Source organism: Artemia franciscana, chromosome 13 (genome assembly GCF_032884065.1).
Source record: "Artemia franciscana chromosome 13, ASM3288406v1, whole genome shotgun sequence".
In the NCBI taxonomy this organism is placed as follows: Eukaryota; Metazoa; Arthropoda; class Branchiopoda; order Anostraca; family Artemiidae; genus Artemia; species Artemia franciscana.
In genome coordinates, this window is record NC_088875.1 from 32,915,034 (window position 1) to 32,939,524 (window position 24,491).

The 24,491-nt window shown below is 38.1% G+C and overlaps 1 protein-coding gene across 1 annotated transcript in view; it reads left to right on the forward strand.

The window, feature by feature from the left end:
• LOC136034817 (DNA-directed RNA polymerases I, II, and III subunit RPABC1-like) overlaps positions 1 to 24,491 on the forward strand; it is a 72,824-nt gene that overhangs the window by 43,788 nt on the left and 4,545 nt on the right. The window contains exons 4-5 of the mRNA XM_065716253.1: positions 7,250 to 7,389; positions 13,153 to 13,292. Of these exons, the coding sequence (XP_065572325.1) occupies positions 7,250 to 7,389; positions 13,153 to 13,292 (280 nt within the window). The remainder of the gene's footprint in view (positions 1 to 7,249; positions 7,390 to 13,152; positions 13,293 to 24,491) is intronic.

The following is a 24,491-nucleotide window of genomic DNA, read 5'->3' on the forward strand; positions in this document are numbered from 1 at the left end:
TAAAACAGATACCCAAAATTTTGAGGTTTATTATAAATTGTTGAGCTTTAGCATGCTTGGCACGTGAAGATTTTTCCAAGTGTCAATGTTAGAATGAACATTGACAAATTGAAAAACTTTGAAAAAGATTAAAAAAGAAAAAAAAATAAAGCATGTTTGTTTTTTTTGTATGTTTTAGGGTTTGCATATGACGTCTTAAAAAAAAGAAAAAAAACTAAAAAAAGGAAAAAAACTAAAAAGAAAAAAAAGCTAAAAAACTAAAAAAGCTACAAAACTGAAAAATAGAATAAACTAAAAAAGAAAAAAAATTAAAGCATGTTTTTTTGTATGTTTGAGGGTTTGCATATGACACCTGAAAAATAAAGAAGAAAATGAAAACTAAAAAAGAAGAAAAAGGTAAAAAACTAAAAAAAGAAAAATAAAATTAAAAAGGTAAAAAACTAAACAGAAAAAAGCTACAAAACTAAAAAAATTCAGATCTATACCTCATTATTCTAATGATTGCCCTTGAGCTTTGTTGATGGTGATTGCTAATCGAACAATTCCTGTGTCCCGGTCGTCATTTATATTCCCAGTATCCCGGTCGTCATTTGTGTCCCAGTGTCCCAGTCTGTAATTTCTCTTTGAGCGTCCCATTCGTCATTTATATTCCCTGTGTCCTGGTCGTCATTTGTGTCCCGGTCTATAATTTATCTTTGAGTTTCCCGGTCGTTATTTATATCTCCCGGTCGTTATTTGTGTCCCAGTGTCCCAGTCTGTAATTTCTTCTTGAGTGTCCCGGTCGTCATTTATATTCCCTGTGTCCCGGCTTTTAGTTTTCTTTTTCTCCTTTATTTTTCAGTTTTTTTGCTTTTTTAGGTTTTTTTTCTTTTTCAGTTTTTAGTTTTTTTTTTTTTTTATTAGTTTTTAGTTTTTTTTTTCTTTTTAGTTTTTTGTAGTTTTTACATTTTTTTTAGTTTTTTTTTCTTTTTTAGTTTTTAGTTTTTTACCTTTTTTTGTTTTTTTTTAGTTTTTTAGATTTTTTAGTTTTTTTTTTTAGTTTTTACCTTTTTTACTTTTTTCTTCTTTTGTATTAATGCTAAAGCCAAGGTTCAAACCTGGAGCCTCTCGGACCTAGAACCTGAAACATAACGCTTTACCAACTCAGCTATTTCGGCTTGAATACATTCGTTTTGAGCAGCTTCCTCGGGTGTTGCCATTGTAGGTTCTGCAGTCATTTTACAATTAGAAATTTCTCTTTCAACGATCTTCTTACAATTAAAAATTTGTCTTTGAACGATATTCTTAAATACCTGTGTCCTGTTCGTCATTTATATTCCCTGTGTCCCGGTATCCCAGTCTGTAATTTCTCTTTGAGTGTCCCGGTCGTCATTTATATTCCCTCTGCCCCGGTCTGTAATTTGTCTGAGTGTTTTTTCTTTTTAGTTTTTTACCTTTTTTCTTTTTTCAGTTTTCTTTTTCTTCTTTATTTTTCAGCGTCACTATGAAATACATATCGCCGAACCTTTTTTTTTTTTTTTTTTTTTACTAAAATCTGGTAGGCATTGATGACCTTATCCAAGTCAAAATCCCAAACCCAATCATCATCGCTATCATTTTCAGTTTTGATATGTTTTGACTCTCCCTGTCCAGGTGGATTTTCATCTAACTGCGCGGTTTTGCGTTCTTTAGCCACAAGCCCGTTTTCTTGCTGTTCTTGTGATTCCTCGGCACGCTTTCTTTTCTTACTTTCTCTATCAGCCGCAAATTTTTTGGCATAGACTCTTTGAGCAGCTTCCTCGGCTGTTGCCATTGTAGGTTCTTCAGTCATTTTACAATTAAACATTTTTCCGTCCACGATCTTCTTACAATTAAAAATTTGTCTTTGAGCGATTTTCTTAAATACTTTTAATGACGTCATCGTCATCGTGTGTGTGTGTGTGTGTGTGTGTGTGTGTGTGTGTGTGTGTGTGTATGTGTATGTGTATGTGTGTGTGTGTGTGTGTGTGTGTGTGTGTGTGTGTGTGTGTGTGTGTGTGTGTGTGTGTGTGTGTGTGTGTGTGTGTGTGTGTGTGTGTGTGTGTGTGTGTGTGTGTGTGTGTGTGTGTGTGTGTGTGTGTGTGTGTGTGTGTGTGTGTGTGTGTGTGTGTGTGTGTGTGTGTGTGTGTGTGTGTGTGTGTGTGTGTGTGTGTGTGTGTGTGTGTGTGTGTGTGTGTGTGTGTGTGTGTGTGTGTGTGTGTGTGTGTGTGTGTGTGTGTGTGTGTGTGTGTGTGTGTGTGTGTGTGTGTGTGTGTGTGTGTGTGTGTGTGTGTGTGTGTGTGTGTGTGTGTGTGTGTGTGTGTGTGTGTGTGTGTGTGTGTGTGTGTGTGTGTGTGTGTGTGTGTGTGTGTGTGTGTGTGTGTGTGTGTGTGTGTGTGTGTGTGTGTGTGTGTGTGTGTGTGTGTGTGTGTGTGTGTGTGTGTGTGTGTGTGTGTGTGTGTGTGTGTGTGTGTGTGTGTGTGTGTGTGTGTGTGTGTGTGTGTGTGTGTGTGTGTGTGTGTGTGTGTGTGTGTGTGTGTGTGTGTGTGTGTGTGTGTGTGTGTGTGTGTGTGTGTGTGTGTGTGTGTGTGTGTGTGTGTGTGTGTGTGTGTGTGTGTGTGTGTGTGTGTGTGTGTGTGTGTGTGTGTGTGTGTGTGTGTGTGTGTGTGTGTGTGTGTGTGTGTGTGTGTGTGTGTGTGTGTTTGTGTGTCTATCGAGTGACGTCATGTTTGTGTGTCTACTGACGTCATGTTTTCGACTGACGAAATTACAGACCGGGACACAAATGACGACCGGGACACTCAAAGAGAAAGCGACCGGGACACAAGGAATGTTCGATTAGCAATCACCATCAACAAAGCACCGGGACACAAATGACGACCGGGACACAGGGAGCATAAATGAGGACCAGGTCATAAGTAAAAAAAAACTAAAAAAAACTAAAAAAAAAGGTAAAAACTATAAAAAAACTAAAAAGAAAAAAAAAAAACTAAAAAAAAGGTAAAAACTATAAAAAAACTAAAAAGAAAAAAAAAACTAAAAACTAATAAAAAAACTAAAAAACTAAAAAACTAAAAAAAAAGAAAACAAGGAAAAAAATGAAAAATAAAGGAGAAAAAAGTAAAAACCAACAAAAAACTAAAAAGAAAAAAAGGGGGAAAATAAAAAAAAAATTTTCATCATATACCATTTCAAAAACGAATGTATATGCAGACCGGGACACCGGGATACAAATGACGACCGGGACAAAGGGAATATAAATGACGACCGGGACACAGGGACACAACTACAACGGGGACGCCGGGGGAACAGAGGGATATATAAATGACGACGGGGACACAGGGAATGTTCGATTAGCAATCACCATCAACAAAGCTCAAGGGCAATCATTAGAATCATGAGGTATAACTAAAAAAACTAAAAAAAGGTAAAAAACTAAAAAAAAAGACCAACTCAAAAACGAATGTATATACAGACCGGGACACCGGGACACAAATGACGACCGGGACACCGGGACACAAATGACGACCGGGACACAAGGAATATAAATGACGCCCGGGACACTCAAAGAGAAATCACAGACTGGGACACCGGGACACAAATGACGACCGGGACACAGGGAATATAAATGACGACCGGGACACAGGGACACAATTACAACGGGGACGCCGGGGGGCAGGGATATATAAAAGACGACGGCAACACAGGGAATGGTCGATTAGCAATCACCATCAACAAAGCTCAAGGGCAATCATTAGAATCATGAGATATAGATCTAAATACGGATTGTTTTCCCATGGACCATTATATGTTGCATGTTCAAGAGTCGGTAAACCTGACAATCTATTTATATGCACAGACAATGGGATAGCAAAGAATGTTGTATATTCGCAAGTTTTACGTAGTTAAAAACATTAACTATATATATATATATATATATATATATATATATATATATATATATATATATATATATATATATATATATATATATATATATTCTTAGGTGGGACATAGGGACACAACTACAATGGCGCGTAACGACTTACGCGCGCGGGCGGGCTTGGGGGGGACGAAGCGCCCCCACCAACTAGGTGTTCGGGTGGCGCGAAGCGCCACCCCATCAGCTAGTCTATATATAAATAAATAAGTTGTCTGTGTTTGTGTGTGTGTGTGTGTGTGTCGAGTGACGTCATGTTTGTGTGTCGACTGACGTCATGTTTGTTGATTGACAAAATTACACACCGGGACATCGGGAAACAAATGACGACCGGGACATCTATATATATAAAAATAAGTTGTCTGTGTGTCGAGTGACGTCATGTTTGTGTGTCGACTGACGTCCTTTTGTTTATTGACGAAATTACACACCGGGACATCGGGACACAAACGACGACCGGGACACCGGGACATAGGGAATATAAATGACGACCAGGACACTCAAAGAGAAATAACAGACCGGGACACCGGAACTCAAATGACGACCGGGACACCGCGACACAGGGAATATGAATGACGACCGCGACACTCAAAGAGAAATTACAGACTGGGACACCGGGACACAATTGACGACCGGGACACATGGAAACAACAACAACGGGGACGCCGGGGGGCACAGGGGGATATATAAATGACGACAGGGACACAGGGAATGTTCGATTAGCAATCACCATCAACAAAGCTCAAGGGCAATCATTAGAATAATGAGGTATAGATCTGAATACAGATCGTTTTTCCCATTGTTCTATATTCACAGGTGGGACACAGGGACACAACTACAATGGTGCGTAACTAATATGGCGCGTAACGACTTGCGCGCGCGGGGGGGCTTTGGGGGGTGGGGGGGGGGGTTGTCGAAGCGCCCCCACTAACTAGGTGTTGGGGTGGCGCGAAGCGCCACCCCAACAGCTAGTATAGATATATAAAAATAAGTTGTATATATGCATGTTTGTTTGTTTGTGGGTTTACTTGTGATGTGTTGGGGTGGCGCGAAGCGCTACCCCAACAGCTAGTATAAAAATAAGTTGTATGTCCGTCTGTTACACTATCTTTACCGTTACACGTTATTACCGTCATAAAAGAAAAAAAAAGAAAAAACTGAAAAAAAGTTCAAAAACTAAAAAAACTGAAAAAGCTAAAAAAGAAAAAAGTATAAAGAAGAAAAAAAACTAAAAAAGAAAAAACTGAAAAAGAAAAAAAAACTAAAAAAAGAAAATTAAAAAATAAGAAACTAAAAAAAGAAAAAAAGACTAAAAAAAGCAAAACCAAGAAAGGAGAAAAAACTAAAAAAATAAAGAAAAAAAGAAAACTAAAAAAGAGAAAAAAAAATAAAAAAAGTTTTAAAAGGTAAAAAACTAAAAAAAAAAGAAAAAGAAAAAAGGATAAAAACTAAAAAAACTAAAAACTAAAAAAAGAGGAAAAAACTGATAAAGAATATAAATTGAAAAAAGAAGAAACTAAAAAAAATAAAAAAGGAAAACTAAATTAAAAGAAAAACTGAGAAAGCATCAAAAATCTAAAAAAAGAAAAAAACAAAAAAGCAATCATTTAAAAAAACTAAACAAAAGGTTTCAGTTCTTTTTCATTTTCTCTACCACTCTGTCTTAATCAAGCATTCAGTAATACTTTTTGTTTAATAATAAGTATTCTATAAAATTTAGGCTCTTTCATTTTTATTAAATTGTTTAAAATGTAAAAAACTGGTAATTGTACAAATATTTCAATATATTTTGGCAATGGATTAAAATAATTCGAAAACCTTAAAACAGAAACCCAAAAGTTTGAGGTTTATTAGAAATTGTTGAGCTTTAGAGTGCTAGGTACACGAATAAAGTTTGTCCAAGTTTCAATTAGTGTCAAATGTTACCAAAAATTGAACACCAGGACGAAACACTGGAGCAACGCAAAACCAGGATTGCTGTTCAAAGAGAAAGGGCTAGATTAGGAATGTGCAATTTACGTCAACGAAGGCGTGTCGAGGAACTACCAGAGCAACACGAAACCAGGCTTGCAGCTGATAGAGAAGGTAAAAAAAGAAAGCGTGTCGCTGTATTGCAAAAGCAATGCATGTATAATCGCCTGGCATTCAGGTACAGCCCAGTCGATAATTATAGCTTGAGTAGATGTAGTTTGTGTGTTTGTCCGCATATGACATCATTATAAGTATATAAGGCTTTGTATATGACGTCATTACAAGTATATAAGGGGACGATTCAAAGAGAAATTTCAGTATAAATCCTACAATGGCAGAAGAAACAGCCGAGAAAGCTGCTCAAAGAGTTAATTCAAATAGAAATTTTAGTATAAATCCTACAATGACAGAAGAAACAGCCGAGGAAGCGGCTCAAAGAGTTAATGCCAAAAGGCTTGCGGCTAGAAGAGAAAGTAAGAAATGAAGCCTGCGAAGGAATCACAAGAACAACGTGAAAACAAGCTTGCGCCTCAAAGAGAAATTACCGAAAAATTGTGCCGAGGCATCGCAAGAACAACGTAAAAACAGGCTCGCGGTTGAAAGAGATAATACAGAAATAAATCGTGCCGAGGAATCACAAAAACAACGTGAAAACAGGCTTGCGGCTCAAAGAGATAATGCCAAAAGAAAGCGTCTCAAGGAATCACAAGAGTAACGTCAAAATTATCGCCTGGCATTCAGATACAGTCCAGTCGATGATTATAGCTTGAGTAGATGTGTTCAAATCGGGACTATGTCTAAAATGTGTCCCTATTGCAAGGCCTTGGAATTTAATGGGGAAACAGTGGGGATGTGTTGCGCCTCAGGAAAAGTTAAACTTCCTCAACTGGCTGCACCACTAGAGCCATTGAAGAGGAATCACAAACACAACGTGAAAACAGGCTTGAGGCTCAAAGAGGTAATGCCAAAAGAAATCGTGCCGAGGAATCAGAGGAACAACGTGAAAACAGGCTTGCGGCTCAAAGAGATAATATGATAATTTGTATACCTCCCATCAGTTGGAGCAAAAACTTTACTTGTTACTTACCTTGCCGTTGCATCTCATCTATTTACTTCGAGAGGTCCTTTCCCCTCTTTTTTGTTTTCTCTTATTTTAGCTTCCTTTCTCATATAAATATATATAATATATATAAATATATAAACATATAAGTTAGAATAGTGAGTAAAATAAGTCTAATTGATTTGTCTTCTTACTGTATTTACCCTCTGATCAAATTTGACTTTTTTCTCTATCTTATTTGTTTAATAAAACATTCCAATGTATATTTATATTATTTCCAGATCAAATGTTTATATTTTTTCCCGAGGAGCCAAAAGTGGGTATAAAAACCATCAAAAGTTTCTGTCAAAGAATGCAAGAAGAAAATATTACTAGAGCGGTTATTGTTGTTCAGCTAGGCATGACACCTTCTGCAAAACAGGTAATGAATGAATGAAATATTTTATTACCCATCAGTACACAAAATGAAAACGATAGAGTGCAAATTGAGAGAAAAACAGGAAAAAAAATAATTACTGTACACAAAAATACATAACACCCATTACGAACAATTAAAAAAAGAATACTGATCCAGGGTTGGCCCATTTCTTTACTACACAGGCTAGACGCCATGCCATCAACGCTAAGAATAGGGTTGGTGATCAAATATTTTTGCCTAAGAAAACTGAGTTTGAGACCAACTGGGGAGCTGAAAAAGGAACTTAGACAACTTAAAACAGTTTTCTAGTCTCTTTTTAATCTGTGGCTTTCTTGAGATCCTTAATTGGTTCTAGGAACCTGTGACAGAACAATCGATACGTATGCTCCGCATAATTTAAAAGGAAGTGTAATTTTCTTCCTGTTCACTATAGGTGAAGACAAGTTTAGGATCTTTCTATCTTATAATGCCACTAAATGCCATAAATGCCACTAATGCCATAAATTAGGTTTTCTTAAGCACCTCTTCGTGTTAATGGGCTCAAGTAACCTGAAAAACAAAAGCTGTCACTATATGTACGTATGCTCCGCATAATTAAACAGGAAGTGTAATTTTCTTCCTGTTCACTATAGGTGAAGACAAGTTTAGGATCTCTCTATCTTATAATGCCACCATAAAGTCGGCTTTCTTCAGCACCTCTTCCTGTTAATGGGCTCAAGTAACCTGAAAAACAAAGCTGTCACTATATGTACGTATGCTTTGCATAATTCAACAGGAAGCGTAATTTTCTTCCTGTTCACTATAGATGAAGAAAAGTTTAGGATTAATTTTCTTCCTGTTCACTATAGGTGAAGACAAGTTTAGGATCTTTCTATCTTATAATGCCACCATAAAGTAGGCTTTTTTAAGCACCTCTTCCTCTTAATGGGCTCAAGTAACCTGAAAAACAAAAGCTGTCACTATCAGTCTTAATCTGGAAACTTTTATATTTTGTACATATTAAACTGTAGACTACCACCTTAATTTGGTAGGCTGTACTTGTGTTAACTGTGTAGCACCATTCATGTTCAGAATAGTCTAGCAATAGCAGTGGCGTATTCAGTAGATGACCTCCCTTCCCCATTTCTGAAATGAATTTAATTTTCACTTACATGTATCGAAGGCGTAAATAATGCTCAATGACCTCCCCCATCCCTTCTATGGATATTGTGTGGATAATGATCCTGATATCCCTTGTTGATTCAAGTTTTGCTCTTGTCTTTTATCCATTATCATCCAAAACAGTCAAACAATGCAATGTGAGCTGTTCTACTGCCAATAGATTAAGTGCCTGAAACAATAAGCAAATGAAGAAATTAAAACAGAAGTTGTACTGCTTGTTTTGGCCTGTTTTACCAATTGTCTGGTCTAATTGTTGTAATAAGTCCTTGTTATTTCGATGTTTGCTTGGTTCTTGAATTTAAAAATTGTGCTTAAGTATATTTGATGTTGACTTCGCCAATTCCCCTCAGTAAAAAGGCCATTTCAATCTTCTTTTTTTCCATTGTAAATTTAAAGAGTGAGATCGAACAACGTTTTTTTCTAAACTTAGACTGGAAGATATGTTTTTTTTCTTCTTTGAGGAAGGGGGGGGGGGGTAAATAATTTTCTTTTTTCGTATCTCTAGGTTTGCTGTTAAAACTCGTTTGAATTATCATTCTGACATTGGAAAATGTCCCGTGCTTCTATTTTCAAACACGTATCGTCATATAGAAGTTTTGAGTTTCATTTATTTATTGATAGCGATTTCTGGTAGTTTTATGCTTCGAATATTGTTTGACTTTATTTTTTCTCATTCTCGGCTTAGTGGAGCTCTTTACTTTCCTTTGAAAACTTTTTTTGTGGAAAAAATTTAATTAGTTTTTGTGCGTTTTTTATTGACATAGTCTTTTTCATGGAAAACATAATATTTTACTTTTTTTAGTTTTTATGGCACTTGATATTAACCAAGTGACATATAGCCATTGCCAATTCTGTCGGTCTGTCTGTCTGTCGGTCTGTCTGTCGGTCCTGGTTTTGCTACTTTAGGCACTTCCAGGTAAGCTAGGACGATGAAATTGAGCAAGCGTATCATGACCGGACCAGATTAAATTAGAAATAGTCTTTTTCCCGATTTGACCATCTGGGGGGGGGAGTGGGGGGCCGGTTAATTCGCAAAAAATAGAAAAAAAATGAAGTATTTTTAACTTATAAGCGGGTGATTGGATCTTAATGAAATTTGATGTTTGGAATGATATTGTGTGTCACAGCTCTTATTTTAAATTACGACCGGATCTTATGACATTGGGAGGAGTTGGAGGGGGGGAACCTAAAGTCCCGGTTTTGCTACTTTAGGCACTTCTAGGTAAGCTAGGATGATGAAATATGGCAAGCGTATCAGGGACCAGACCAGACTAAATTAGAAATAGTCGTTTTTCCGATTTGACCATCTGGGGGGGGAGTGGGGGGTCGGTTAATTCGGAAAAAATAGAAAAAATGAAGTATTTTTAACCTATGAGCGGGTGATTGGATCTTAATGAAATTTGATGTTTGGAATGATATTGTGTCCAAGAGCTCTTATTTTAAATCCCGACCTGATCTGATGGAATTGTGGGGAGTTGGAGGGGGGGACCTAAAATCTTGGAAAGCACTTAGAGTGGAGGGATCGGGATGAAACTTGATGGAAAAATAAGCGCAAGTCCCAGATACATGATTGACATAATCGGAACTGATTCACTCTCTTTGGAGTAGTTTGGGGGGGGGGGGAGTAATTCTTAAAAATTAGAAAAACTGAGGTATTTTCAACTTACGAACGGGTGATCGGATCTCAATGAAATTTGATGTTTAGAAGGATATCGTGTCTCAGAGCTCTTATTTTAAATCCCGACCGGATCTGGTGACGGGGGTGGGGAGTTGGGAGTGGGAAACCTAAAACTTGGAGAACACATAGAGTGGAGGGACCGGGATGAAACATGGTAGGAAAAATAAACATAAGTCCTAGATAGATGATTGACATAAACGGAACGGATCCGCTCTCTTTGGGGTAGTTGGGGGGGGGGGGGTTCTGAAAAATTTAAAAAAATGAGGTATTTTTAACTTACGAACGGGTGATCGGATTTCAATGAACTTTGATATCAAACAGTTCGTGGTAACGAACTGTAGTAAGGAGCGACCCGGCTCAATAGTAACCAAAACTCTAAAAAATTGAATTTTGATATCAATAGCTGCATCAAAAGAATCGCATTTTAATGCTGATTTTAAATATATAAGTTTCATCAAGTTTAGTCTTACCCATCAAAAGTTACGAGCCTGAGAAAATTTGCCTTATTTAAGAAAATAGCGGAAAACACCCCCTAAAAGTCGTAGGATCTTAACGAAAATGACACCATCAGATTCAGCGTATCAGAGAACCCTACTGTAGTAGTTTCAAGCTCCTATCTACAAAAATGTGGAATTTTGTATTTTTTGCCAGAAGGCAAATCACGGGTGCGTGTTCATTTGTTGTTTTTTTTCTTTTTCCCAGGGGACATCGTATCGACCAAGTGGTCCTAGAATGTCGCAAGAGGGCTCATTCTAACGGAAATGAAAAGTTCTAGTGCCCTTTTTAAGTGACCAAAAAAATTGGAGGGCATCTAGGCCCCCTCCCACGCTTATTTTTTTCCCAAAGTCAACGGATCAAAATTTTGAGATGGCCATTTTGTTCAGCATAGTCGAAAACCATAATAACTATGTCTTTGGGGATGACTTACTCCCCCACAATCCCTGGGGGAGGGGCTGCAAGTTACAAACTTTGACCAGTGTTTACATATAGTAATGGTTATTGGGAAGTGTACAGACGTTTTCAGGGGGATTTTATTTTGTTTGGGGGTGGGGCTTAGGAGAGGGGGCTATGTTGGAGGATCTTTCCTTGGAGGAATATGTCATGGGGGAAGAAAAATTCAATGAAAAGGGCGCAGGATTTTCTAGCATTACTATAAGAAAACAATGAAAAATAAACATGAAAACTTTTTTCAAATGAAAGGATAGAGTAGCATTGAAACTTAAAACGAACAGATATTATTACGAATATGAGGGGTTCTAATAATACTTTAGCATAAAGAGCGAGGTATTTAGGAGGAGATAAATACCTCGCTGTTTATGCTAAAGTATTTTTAGTAATTTCAACTATTTATTCTACGGCCTTTCTGATTCAGGGGTCATTCTTAAAGAATTGGGACAAAACTTACGATTTAGTGTAAAGAGCGAGGTATTAACGAGGGTACAAACCCCCTCGTATACATAATAAAAATATAAGGTTATGAAAGTTTGTTACGTAAGTTACTTCTTAAGTTACGTATATTTTTTACTAATAAAAACGCTCGTTAAAAATTAAAAGTTCTAGTTGCCTTTTTAAGTAACCGAAAAATTGGAAGGCAACTAGGCCTCCTTCTCCACCCCTTATTTCTCAAAATCGTCTGATCAAAACTAAGAGAAAGCCATTTAGCCAAAAAAGAATTAATATACAAATTTCATTTTAATAATCTATGTGGGGAGAGCCAAAACCAAATATGCATTAATTCAAAAACGTTCAGAAATGAAATAAAAAAACCTATTTTTTTTAGCTGAAAGTAAGGAGCGACATTAAAACTTAAAACGAACAGAAATTACTCCGTATATGAAATGGGTTGTCCCCTCCGCAATCCCTCGCTCTTTACGCTAAAGTTTGACTCTTTGCCACAATTCTACTTTTTAGAACAATTAAAAGCTTTAGCGTAAAGAGCGAGGGATTGCGGAGGGGACAACCCATTTCATATACGGAGTAATTTCTGTTCGTTTTAAGTTTTAATGTCGCTCCTTACTTTCAGCCAAAAAAATTATTATTATTTTTATTTAATTTAGAAGGATATCGTGGCTCAGAGCTCTTATTTTAAACCTGACCGGATCTGGTGACATTGGGTCTGGTGGAACAAAATAAGTCCTTGTTATTTCGATGTTTGCTTGGTTCTTGAATTTAAAAATTGTGCTTAAGTATATTTGATGTTGACTTCGCCAATTTTCCCTCAGTAAAATATTTTAATTTTGGGGAGGGGGTGGCTGATCTTCAAATTTGTGTTTTTTTTGTAAAACTACAAAGCTGAGATTCAATTCAATTAAGTGGTTTTGATCGTAAAAAAGTTCACTGCTTGGATTTGGGTTCTGTACATCTCATTTAACTGACAGCAGTATCTTCAAGCAGTTGAGATGTATTCATTTTTTTAAATCTTACATGCTTGAACAGCTTTCAAATCTAGAAGAATATCCTTTTTTCTATTCTGCACGCAGATTCGAAAGTGATGGAGAAAATATAACCTACAGTTTTTCAAAATAAATCACAATTTTTTGGTTATTATTATTATTATTCTGAATGGGAGAAATAAATGAACATACAGAATTTCTTTTACAAGTCTGTCATCTTTCCGTCTTTTCCCACTCCCTGTTCTGCTGGGTTTTACTAGGTTTTTTACCTCTACTATGTCTATATTAGGTTTTGGTTGCGAAAAACCGATGAAATCTGTTTTTATCCTCATCAAGTCGTTTCTCAAGAACCATTTTAAATAAATAAGTTCTGACTTCGTTATTGGTCTCATTGTGTCGAGGCTTAGGGAAGTCCGTCCATAACTATATGCGTTGAATTTTTGTGTAGACGCTGCTATTTTGCGTTAATATTTCAGTTCTCTAAGCATAAGAAGATTGCACCTTTGTTACCAATGTATGTTTCTTTCTTTTTAGAGTCTTGGTGATATGGCTCCCAAATACATCCTCGAATATTTCCTAGAATCTGAGCTTCTTATCAACATCACTGAGCATGAATTGGTCCCGGAGCATGTGATTCTCACCCCGGAGGAGAAAACAGAACTCCTTATGCGATAGTAAGTCTAATCTGTGTTGATCAAAGATTAATCCAAATAGTAATATAGTTATCTATAATTGTGACGCAAGATTTATTTGAAAATACCTCAGTTTTTGAACTGTTGAATAGAAGGTTTAGTGCTGTGATAATGGAATTATTAAAGCTACCAGTTCATTTATTCCAAGTAAAAAGAAAAAGACAACATAATGTGCATAGTAAGAACGTATTGAGGGGGGGGGGGGTACAAAAAACTTTGAAAAACGCTACAAAAACGTTTTTGTATTCATTTTTGCTACATTTTTATAAATCAAACAAATACTTTGGGGGCGGGGGTCAAACCCTTCCCCTGGATACGGCCTTGGTGAATAGTATCTCTTTTTAGATCACAAATTACGTTTTGACAGGCTGAGAAGGGGTTTCACGAGTGTGTCTGAATCAGTTGAGAAATAAGATTATGTAACCTTATTGAAGGTTTGTAAGAAATATTAATCTATATTTTTACTTACAAAAATAAGATTTATTCAATTTTTTTATGAGACAATGCATAGCACATACTTTCTGACTGAGAATCAACCCAAAGAAGATAATTTATTACCGTACCCTTAGAATTAAGTGCGTTTCCTTTTGAATGTCTATTATACTTAACATTAAAAGTAAAAATGTAACATCTAGCCTACGGTTATGATTAAAAAATAACATTATTAGAAATCTGACAAACTAATGCTGTTTCTAAAAAATTATGAACTCTTTATGATTCATCAAGTTTTATTTCCCAAATTGTCTTCTATTAATAGCTCGAAAGTTCTTCTTTTACCTGTTTTATTTATGAAAATTGTTTAATGTAGTGACTAAACAATAACTGTGTAATCTCTTACAAAATCAATTTCTAATGAAAAGGTTAGAAAGCAGATGTTAATGAAGACTTGTAATGACGCTCCCGAATTTTCAAGTAGAAGAATATAGCAAAAAAGACTGAAAACTGTGATTTTGCAAGGGTAATTAAATCATTTCGTCCAAAACTGTCAGAAAAGTTATCACATGACATTCTAGCAATGTTTCTAGCAATGCTTTTCCGATTGAAGGTAGCGTGTTCCATGAGCCATATATAAGATTTGGCCAAGCAGTATGTCTAGAATTAAGCATGGTTCGCTGGCATTTCATTGTGAATGGTTTCTATTTTAAAGGACACGACTTCAAGCCACTAGAAAGTAATGGTGTCACGAGCAGAAAAGGATCAAAGGTCCGAGAGAAATAATAACCTAAGCTACAAGTCGTGTTCAAACAAAGTGCGTGCCGAACCCCAAGCTGATAAGGCGACATGAAGTGTTGCAGTAACCCTTTATCGTCTTCGCCAACAAAAATGTCGCAGAGGCAACACTTTGGTTGGGAGTCCAAGGAAGGGATTTACAAATATTATATTGACTTTGGAGCCGGTTGAACCTTGTGTTTATCTAATGTATGCAATATGTATACATAATATTCCTTAAACGTGTCGAAAACAAAATTTTGACTTTTCAGCCAGTTGAACTCTTAAAATATATGCATGAAAGTACCCTCAAACACATTAGAAACAAATTAAATTTAGCCAAATTCGCTCCCCTGGTTTAGTTTTGTTTTTTCGCTATTGTTTATTTTCCGCAAAATCGTATTGCTGCAGCTAGTCTTTACTGTAAGAGCCGTGGTACCCGCCGGGCGTCCCCCTTAAATTGCGGGGACAAGGTAACCAACCCTCAACACTTCCCTTACTTTTCTATTTATTGTTGCCAGAGCATCGCGGCGAAGTGATTCGGACATCTTTTTGGCCCACCTTCCTTAATTGCGGGGTAAGGGTTCAATAGCCAGACGACATTTCGAGCTCAAAACACTCGGCGCTACTACTTGATTTGCAACTAAACAAATGAACCAACCACCATGTTGTGTTTGCAGTCAAAATGTAACCAAAAGCAGTGGCGGTGCAAAATGCACGAAATGCCATAAGTGGTGCCATCTGACGTGCGGAAAGACAAAATACTCACGTGAACTAGCAAGCATCTTTGTTTGCCCTAGCTGCAAGCCTGCGAATACAAGCTCACCTGCATCGGGAGTCAAAACCCGATCGAACCCAGAAGTAGCCCCTAGTCCAAATCTACCGCCGAAAAACAACTCAACTCCGATCAGCACAAACAACGATATGCCAACAACATTCAGAGGTAACAATAACATCTCGGATCAGAGCTTGGGACAGGGAAAAGCCACCTTACCTGAAGTGGTCGAGCTCAGCGCTGCAAATGAACTATGCAGCTACTGTCATCTACCAACAGAAAATTCCACGGCCATCAAATGCTTTTTCTGTGGTGAATACGAGCACGCGGGATGTAGACAATCAAACGCCGATCTATTCCTAACAATTAAGAGCCTAGATCCTGATTCACGTCTTTTCAAATACGAATGCGAGAGCTGCAACAAAAGAAACGTATCGTTCCTGCAGCTAAAACTGAGGGAAGCGATCCAGTTAAATGCACCCAGTCCTTCGCTCCCAGCTCCTGTTCCAACGGAAAGCACCATCCAAAGCTATGATACTACTGTTGATGTGATACTGAAGGCTGATAAGGAAAAACAACTTAGAGAAGGAAAACGGACAAATGTTGCGATCTTTGGTCTCCCGGAGTCAGAAGACACCTCTGACAAAGACTTGGTGATTAACCTAACTACAGAGAATGATGTGGGAGCTCACCTGCAGGACGACGACATTCGTGAGGTCGTACGCGTGGGAAGTCAAATAAATGGCAGTAAGCCACGCGTCTTAGTAGTCAAACTGAAGGACTCAATGGACACAATCAAGAAGCGACAGAAGATTCTCAGTGCAGCCCCAAATCTAAGAAAATCGACCAACGAACTTGTAAAAAACCAGGTCTACATAAACCCTGATCGAACACCAATGCAAAGGGCACAACTGGCACAACAGCGTCGAGCAAAGTCGAGCCAATGTCAGCAAGCACAGCAACACTCTAATGTTACTGGAAGCACCAATTCCAGGTCCAACGGGAACCAGAGAATGAGACAACAAGCGAGACCATCAAATGGTCCCAGCCAACGACAGCCCCAAAATTGACGAGGAAAAGGCCCAAGCCATACAAATGAATCCGAAAAAAAATAAAATGCCTCTATTTCAACGCTGACTCTCTCTTAAACAAAATGGAGGAGGCAAAGCAGGTTATCAAACTGGAAAATCCGGATATTGTGGCAATAGTAGAAGTTAAACCAAAAACTACAGATACTTACCTACCGTCACAGAGCTCAGTATCGAAGATTATTATCTGTATGAACAAAATCTGGAAGAGAATACAGGTAGAGGGATAGTCTGCTATTGTCGAAAAGGCATCAACGTGCATCCAATATCGAGGTCAACCGACACGATTGAGCCCAAAGAAAGTCTGTGGATCTGCATTAAGTCTAAAACGACCAGCGACACTGTTCTTGGGATCTGTTATCGTAGCCCCAACAACACTAACACATCCGACGAAGCTCTGTTCTCGCAAATAGCAGCATTCACTAAGAACACCAACCAAAAGCTTGCTATTATAGGAGATTTCAATCTCCCTAAGATAGACTGGAATAGGCGATACACCACGGAATCTACCGCAAGCTTGACGAGTAAATTCCTTGACGTTATTAACGAACACTTTCTAGAGCAGCTAATATCTGAGCCAACAAGGATGCGGGGATCTGACACACCAAGTATCCTCGATTTGTTACTGGTAAGTGATGGAGACCTGGTATCAGATATTAAGCAGTTGTCACCAATCGGTAAATCGGATCACTCGGTAATTGTGTTTAGCTTGGAAACGGAGGTTTTGAGGACACGTGTGGCACCGAAACGTAACTACTGCAAGGAAGATTACGTTGCTATGAGAAGAGAGCTTTCGGATGTCAACTGGATTGAAGAATTCAGTGGGTTGGAGTCGTTAGACACCATTTACACAAGGATCACTAAGATTGTAGCCTCAATGGAAGAACAATTTATTCCTATGCACAATAAATACACCCGTGTTGCATTACCTAAATCCAATATTGAACTGATTAAAGCAAAACAAAAAGCATGGAGAGACTACAAAAGTAATCGACAAAGTAACGACCGAGAGAAAACATTCAAGAGGCTCCGCAACAGGGTTCGAAAAGCAACAAGAAGAGAAGGAAAGCTTAGAGAACGTAAATTAGCTTTCTCCTTGAAAGAAAACTCAAAAATTTTCTGGAAATACGTGAACAGCAAAAGGAAAAACAAAGGTGGAGTCTCATCTCTTTACGATCCCGTGAAACAAAAGCTGGTAAACGACCCCACGGACAAGGCAAATTTTCTCAACAGCCAGTTCTCTTCTGTTTTTACTCAGGAACCTGAGAACGAAGACCACTTTAGCCGCGAGGAACCAATTCAGGGTATAAGCGAATTGATAAGACCGATAGAGATCAAACATAGCGATGTTCTAAAAAAACTCAGAGAACTTAACCGAAGCAAGTCCACAGGCCCAGACAATCTACATCCAAAACTGCTCAAAGAACTTGCAACGGTAATAACAGAGCCACTAGTCTACATTTACAGAAAGTCTCTTGAACTCGGTGAGCTTCCCGCTATTTGGAAAAACGCTATTGTCGTCCCAATATACAAAGGTGGGAAACGAGAAGACCCATCAAACTACCGACCGATAAGCCTCACTTGTATTACGTGTAAAGTACTTGAGTCTCTCATTGCAGACCACACCCTAGAACACTTAAAACGAGAAAAAATACTTACCGAAAAGCAGTTTGGTTTTCTTAAGGAACGATCTGCAGAGATCCAACTGCTTTGTGCCACAGATGATTGGAAGAAAAACATCGACAAGGGGTTCCAGATTGATCTCATATACTTGGATCTCAAGAAAGCCTTTGACAAAGTTCCCCATAAGCGTCTCGTCAAGAAGCTCAGGAAATACGGTCTCTCCTCATCCGGGTCCTCATTCAGTCTTCTTCTATGGATTACGGACTTCTTAACTGGCAGAAAGCAAGTTGTGTGCGTAGAAGGTTGTCTCAGCAATACCGAAGAAAAAGTTCTTAGCGGAGTACCCCAGGGGTCAATTCTCGGCCCCCTTCTGTTTAATCTCTACATCAACGACCTAGTTGAGGGCATCAAATCTGACATCCTTCTCTACGCGGACGACACAAAGCTCTATCGCGTCATCTCGTCATGTGAAGACATTCACCACCTGCAGGTGGATCTCCAACGAATCGATGACTGGATGAAGAAGTGGATCATGGAAATCAATACCCAGAAAAGTCATATCCTCACTCTGGGTCCACAAAACTTTTCGTCCTCATACTTTCTTGGTTCCGCTGCACTCACTCTTAGTAGAGAAGAAAGAGACCTAGGCATCTTAGTGGATTCTGAACTGAACTTCAGTAGCCACTATGAAGCTGTCGTCAAGAAGGCTTCCAAAGTCGCTGGTATGATCAGAAGAAACTTCTCGTGCGAGGACGACAAAATGCTTGCTACGCTCTATAAGTCCCTTGTCCGCCCGATTCTTGAGTATTTACATTGTTCTACAAGACCATACTACAACAAGGACATAGATGCTCTCGAAAATGTTCAGAGGAGGATAACTAAATTCTCTCCCAGGTTACGCTTCCTTCCCTACGAAGAGCGGCTTAGAAAGCTTGAAATCCCAACCCTCGCCTATAGATTCCATCGTGGTGATCTTATTGAAATGTACAAGCTCTGCAATGGAGCCTATGATAACGTACCAGCCCAGAGAATCGTGCAGTTCAATAAAAATCATCTCCGAGGACATCAGTGCAAAGTGAGTATGGAACGTTTTTACAAGGACATGGGCCGATGGACTTTCGGCAACCGAGTTGTTCAGCGTTGGAACAACTTACCAGAAAGAGTAATCTGCTCCACAAACCTACGGACATTCAAGAAGGAAGTTGATGAATATTATTCAAGTGACATTTTCTCCTTATGCAAATTTAGAAGAAATGCAAATTAAGATTTTTGTTTTGTAGAGGCTTAACGGCCTGCCATCAAATTTGCGAATATATTTATTTATTTATTTATTTATTTATATAATAACTGCGTTGCACCATTGCCATGTATTTTGTTTATAATCGTTGCCTATCCGCTTGAAGACAAATCTTACCCTCAAATGTATCGGAAACAAGAGAAACATAGACAAGTCATTTGTCTTGACTTAAAATGCATTCACGACCCAATAATTGGTACACAAACTAGGAAAGGTTACAAGTTTCTCATTGACCAATATAACCCAATCTAACAGCCGAATGTTGCTTTCAAGTCTCTAAATTGTCTTATACTTTTAATCCGAATTCTTTCTTTCAATGTGCACATTAAAAATGAATCTTTTAACCCCTCGAAATCTTAAGGGTTATATCTTATGAAAGAACTCAAAACTTACAATATAATTTTATCAAACCTAGTTGTTACTATAAAGCTATGTGACGCTTTTCGTAATAGATAAACGCTGATACAAATAAAAGGAAAGTACAACCAGTCAGTAAAAGAAATTAACCCTTCATTTCTGGGGACCATGCTCTATCAACCTGTTCTTACTTGCAGTTCCATCTCCGTAGTGGACATGAAACCAAATTTTTTAACCTTAAATGCACCAGAAGCAAATAATAATGTCTACAAACACGAGCGAGGCATAACACTAAAAGCCAATAGCTACTATCAAGTCCCTCCCTTGTCTTAAAATAAGAATCAGATTTCCAATATGTACCACAACTTTAGCGTGGTACATATCAACGACTTTTAATCAGTGTTGAAAAAACTATCCGTCTTGGTTCAAAAGTTTATTTTTTTGCCATGGGCCAACTTTTAATATCACTGCTTAATAAGGAGTAAAAGGAAAGCTCCTATTGCTTTGGTGAGGGGGCCAGGTAACCGTTATACATCTTAAGCACTTTTCGATTTTCGTTCAACTTCAATTTGAAACTGGTATCTGCTTGCTTGCCTCCTATAACGGAGCTTTTTAGTCGAAAGCAGAAACATGGTTCCATGGAAGGAAAGATTGGCTGTGTAACTTCAGGTAGTCTTGTCCAACAGAGGTATTAAAACTCCATTTTAACTGACAAACCATAGACTCAGGATCAGTTACTAGTGAAACCGTCCTTTTCTGTCCCAGGCATATTTTGTATTGAGCATTCCAAAATTTTATGTCATATTCATCAATTGTCGTTACCCCAACGGGACTGGCAAAAATAACTTTTATAAGACTGATTATTTTGTATTTACAGGAGTTTCGTATTCCACTAGAATTTCCAGGAGGCATCACTAGCTATTAAATATTTTATGTAGGCAGAAGCGGAAGCCGTGGTTTATGCTATTTTTGCTTGCAGCTCATTGCACAACTCAGCACTAAGCTGCCTGTGATCTATACAGCTGTATATGCTCCTTTGCCACTCCCCTTTATTCAGAGCCTCACTGGTACTCCCTCCTAAGGAGTTCCCACTTCCTTTCAATTCTATCTTATAACCTCATCCATTTGAGCACATCCTGTTTTTTTTTCACCTGCTGACATGCCAAATACTCATAATTTTCTTAAAATCATCTTTGGAATGCCACTTGGCCATTTCAATCTTCTTTTTTTCCATTGTAAATTTAAAGAGTGAGATCGAACAACGTTTTTTTCTAAACTCAGACTGGAAGATATGTTTTTTTTCTTCTTTGAGGAAGGGGGGGGGTAAATAATTTTCTTTCTTCGTATCTCTAGGTTTGCTTTTAAAACTCGTTTGAATTATCATTCTGACATTGGAAAATGTTCCGTGCTTCTATTTTCAAACACGTATCGTCATATAGAAGTTTTTAGTTTCATTTATTTATTGATAACGATTTCTGGTAGTTTTATGCTTCGAATATTGTTTGACTTCATTTTTTCTCATTCTCGGCTTAGTGGAGCTCTTTACTTTCCTTTGAAAACTTTTTTGTGGAAAAAAAAATTTAATTAGTTTTTGTCCGTTTTTTATTGACATAGTCTTTTTCGTGGAAAACATAATATTTTACTTTTTTCAGTTTTTATGGCACTTGGTATTAACCAAGTGACATATAGCAATCGCCAATTCTGTCGGTCTGTCTGTCTGTCGGTCCCGGTTTTGCTACTTTAGGCACTTCCAGGTAAGCTAGGACGATGAAATTTGGCAAGCGTATCAGGGACCGGACCAGATTAAATTAGAAATAGTCGTTTTCCCGATTTGACCATCTGGGGGGGAGTGGGGGGCCGGTTTATTCGGAAAAAATAGAAAAAATGAAGTATTTTTAACTTATGAGTGGGTGATTGGATCTTAATGAAATTTGATGTTTGGAATGATATTGTGTCTCAGAGCTCTTATTTTAAATCCCGACCGGATCTGATGAAATTGGGGGGAGTTGGAGGGGGGAAACCTAAAATCTTGGAAAACACTTAGAGTGGAGGGATCAGGATGAAACTTGATGGGAAAAATAAGCGAAAGTCCCAGATACATGATTGACATAATCGGAACTGATTCGTTCTCTTTGGGGTAGTTTGGGGGGGGGGGGGTAATTCTTAAAAATTAGAAAAAATGAGGTATTTTCAACTTACGAACGGGTGACCGGATCTCAATGAAATTTGATGTTTAGAAGGATATCGTGTCTCTGAGCTCTTATTTTAAATCCCGACCGGATCTGGTGACGGGGGCGGGGAGTTGGGAGGGGGAAACCTAAAACTTGGAAAACACTTAGAGTGGAGGGACCGGGATGAAACATGGTGGGAAAAATAAACACAAGTCCTAGATAGATGATTGACATAAACGGAACGGATCCGCTCTCTTTGGGGTAGTTGGGGGGGGGGTATTTCTGAAAAATTAAAAAAATGAGGTATTTTTAACTTATGAACGGATGATCGGATATCAATGAACTTTGATATTTAGAAGGATATCGTGGCTCAGAGCTCTTATTTTAAACCCGACCGGATCTGGTGACATTGGGGGGGGAGTTGGGAGGCGGAAACCTAAAACTTGGAAAACACTTAGAGTGGAGGGATCGGGATGAAACTTGGTGGGAAAAAACACGAGTCCTAGATACATGATTGACATAACCAGAACGGATCCGCTCTCTTTGGGGTAATTGGGGGGGGGGGGGTGTGTAATTCTGAAAAATTAGAAAAAATGAGGTATTTTTAACTTACGAACGGGTGATTGGATCTCCATGAAATTTGATATTTAGAAGGATATCGTGTCTCAAAGCTCTGATTTTAAATCTTGACTGGATCTGGTGACATTGGGGGAGGTTTGGGGTGGGGAAACCTGAAATGATGGAAAACGCTTAGATTGGAGGGATTGGGATGACACTTGGTTGGAAAAATAAGCAGAAGTCTTGCATACGTGATTTACATAATTGGAACGGATCTGCTCAATTGGGGGGGGGGGGGTAATTCTGAAAAATAAGAAAAAATGACGTATTTTTAACTTACGAAGGAGTGATCGGATCTTCATGAAACTTCATATTTAGAAGGACCTCGTAACTCAGATATCTTATTTTAAATCTCAACCGGATCAAGCGTAATTGGGGGGGGGGGGGTTGGGGGGACCGGAAATCTTAGAAAATACTTAAAGCGGTGAGATCAGGATGAAACTGGATGGGAAGAATAAAAACCTGTCTAAGATACGTGACTGACATAACTGGACCGGATCTGCTCTCTTTGGTGGAATTGGGGGGGGGGGGTAATTTTTGAAAATTGAGGTATTTGTAACTTACGAAAGGGTGACCAGATCTTAATGAAATTTGATATTTAGAAGGATCTTGTGCTTTAAAGTTGTAATTTCAATTTCTGACCAGATCCTGTGACATTTGGGGGAGTTGGAGGGGGAAACCGGAATTCTTGGAAAACATGAAAATTGGGGTATTTTTATCTTACGAATAGATGATTGGATCGTAATGAAATTTGATTTTTAGGAGGAATTCATGTCTCAGAGCTCTTATGTCAAATCCCTACCAGATATTTTGACATTGGGGGGATATGGAGGGGGAAATCTTGGAAAAACACTTGGAGTGGAGGAATCGGGATGAAGCTTGGTGGATAGAATAAACAAATGTCCTTGATACGTGATTGACAGAATCGTACTGGATTCGCTCTCTTTGGGGAATTTGGGGGGAGGGGTTCAGTGATTTGGCGAGTTCGGTGCTTCTGGACGTGCTAGGGCGATGAAAATTGGTAGGCGTGTCAGGGAGCTGCACAATTTGACTTGATAAAGTCGTTTTCCCAGATTCGATCATCTGGGGGGCAAAAGGAAGAGGAAAAATTAGAAAAAAATAGGGATTTATAACTTACGAGTGGGTGATCGGATCTTAATGAATTTTGATATTTAGAAGGACTTTGTGACTCAGAGCTCTTATTTTAAATCTTGACCGGCATTAAGCCTCTTATTTTCCTTTTTAAATCAATCTATTGATTCATAGAATTTTGTTAGAGCTCATACCATATGATCTCTTGGCTCTTAGCTCTTCTCGCCTCGTCACAAGTGCCATATGAGCTCTTAGCTCTTGGGTTCTATAAGAATCCATAATACGGGTTGTTATTTAATGTTGGAGAAACTGTTTCAACAATTTTTAATCCTGACACAAGCAGTATTATCTAATTTAATATTATATAGCTTCTGAAATTGACCTAAGAACCAAAACTTAATATCATTCCCACAAGATTCTATCTATGATCTTTGACAACCTGGATGCACTTACTTTTTCTATTTATTTAAATTGTAAGAACAGAAGTATTAATTGTAGTATCCCCAAAAGTTTCAACTTAATACCCCCAGTTGTTCTCGATATATTGCCGAGGTGTCTTATTGATAACCATAAATACAATGCCTTTTGATATATTTTAAAGTAACATTTAGTTTTAAGGTATAATAGTAGGGGGGGGGGGGATTTACATGCCTTATGTATCTAAAGGCATATTTGCTGGACCGTTCTACTATGCTGAACAAAATGACTCTCTCACAAGTTAGACTGGATTTGTTCGGAAAATGAACGGGCTTGAGAGAAAGGTTGCTTGCCCTCCAATGTCTTGTTACTTTTAAAACGGGCACCAGAACTTTTAATTTGGAATTGAAATAGCTCCTTTAAAAGTTTCCTAAAAACCTGCATCTATACAGTTTTTTCCTTTAATTGAAATTCCTAAACGTTCCCTAAAAGTTTTATCTTAAAACCTTTAGCGTTTATTTGTTACATTGACAG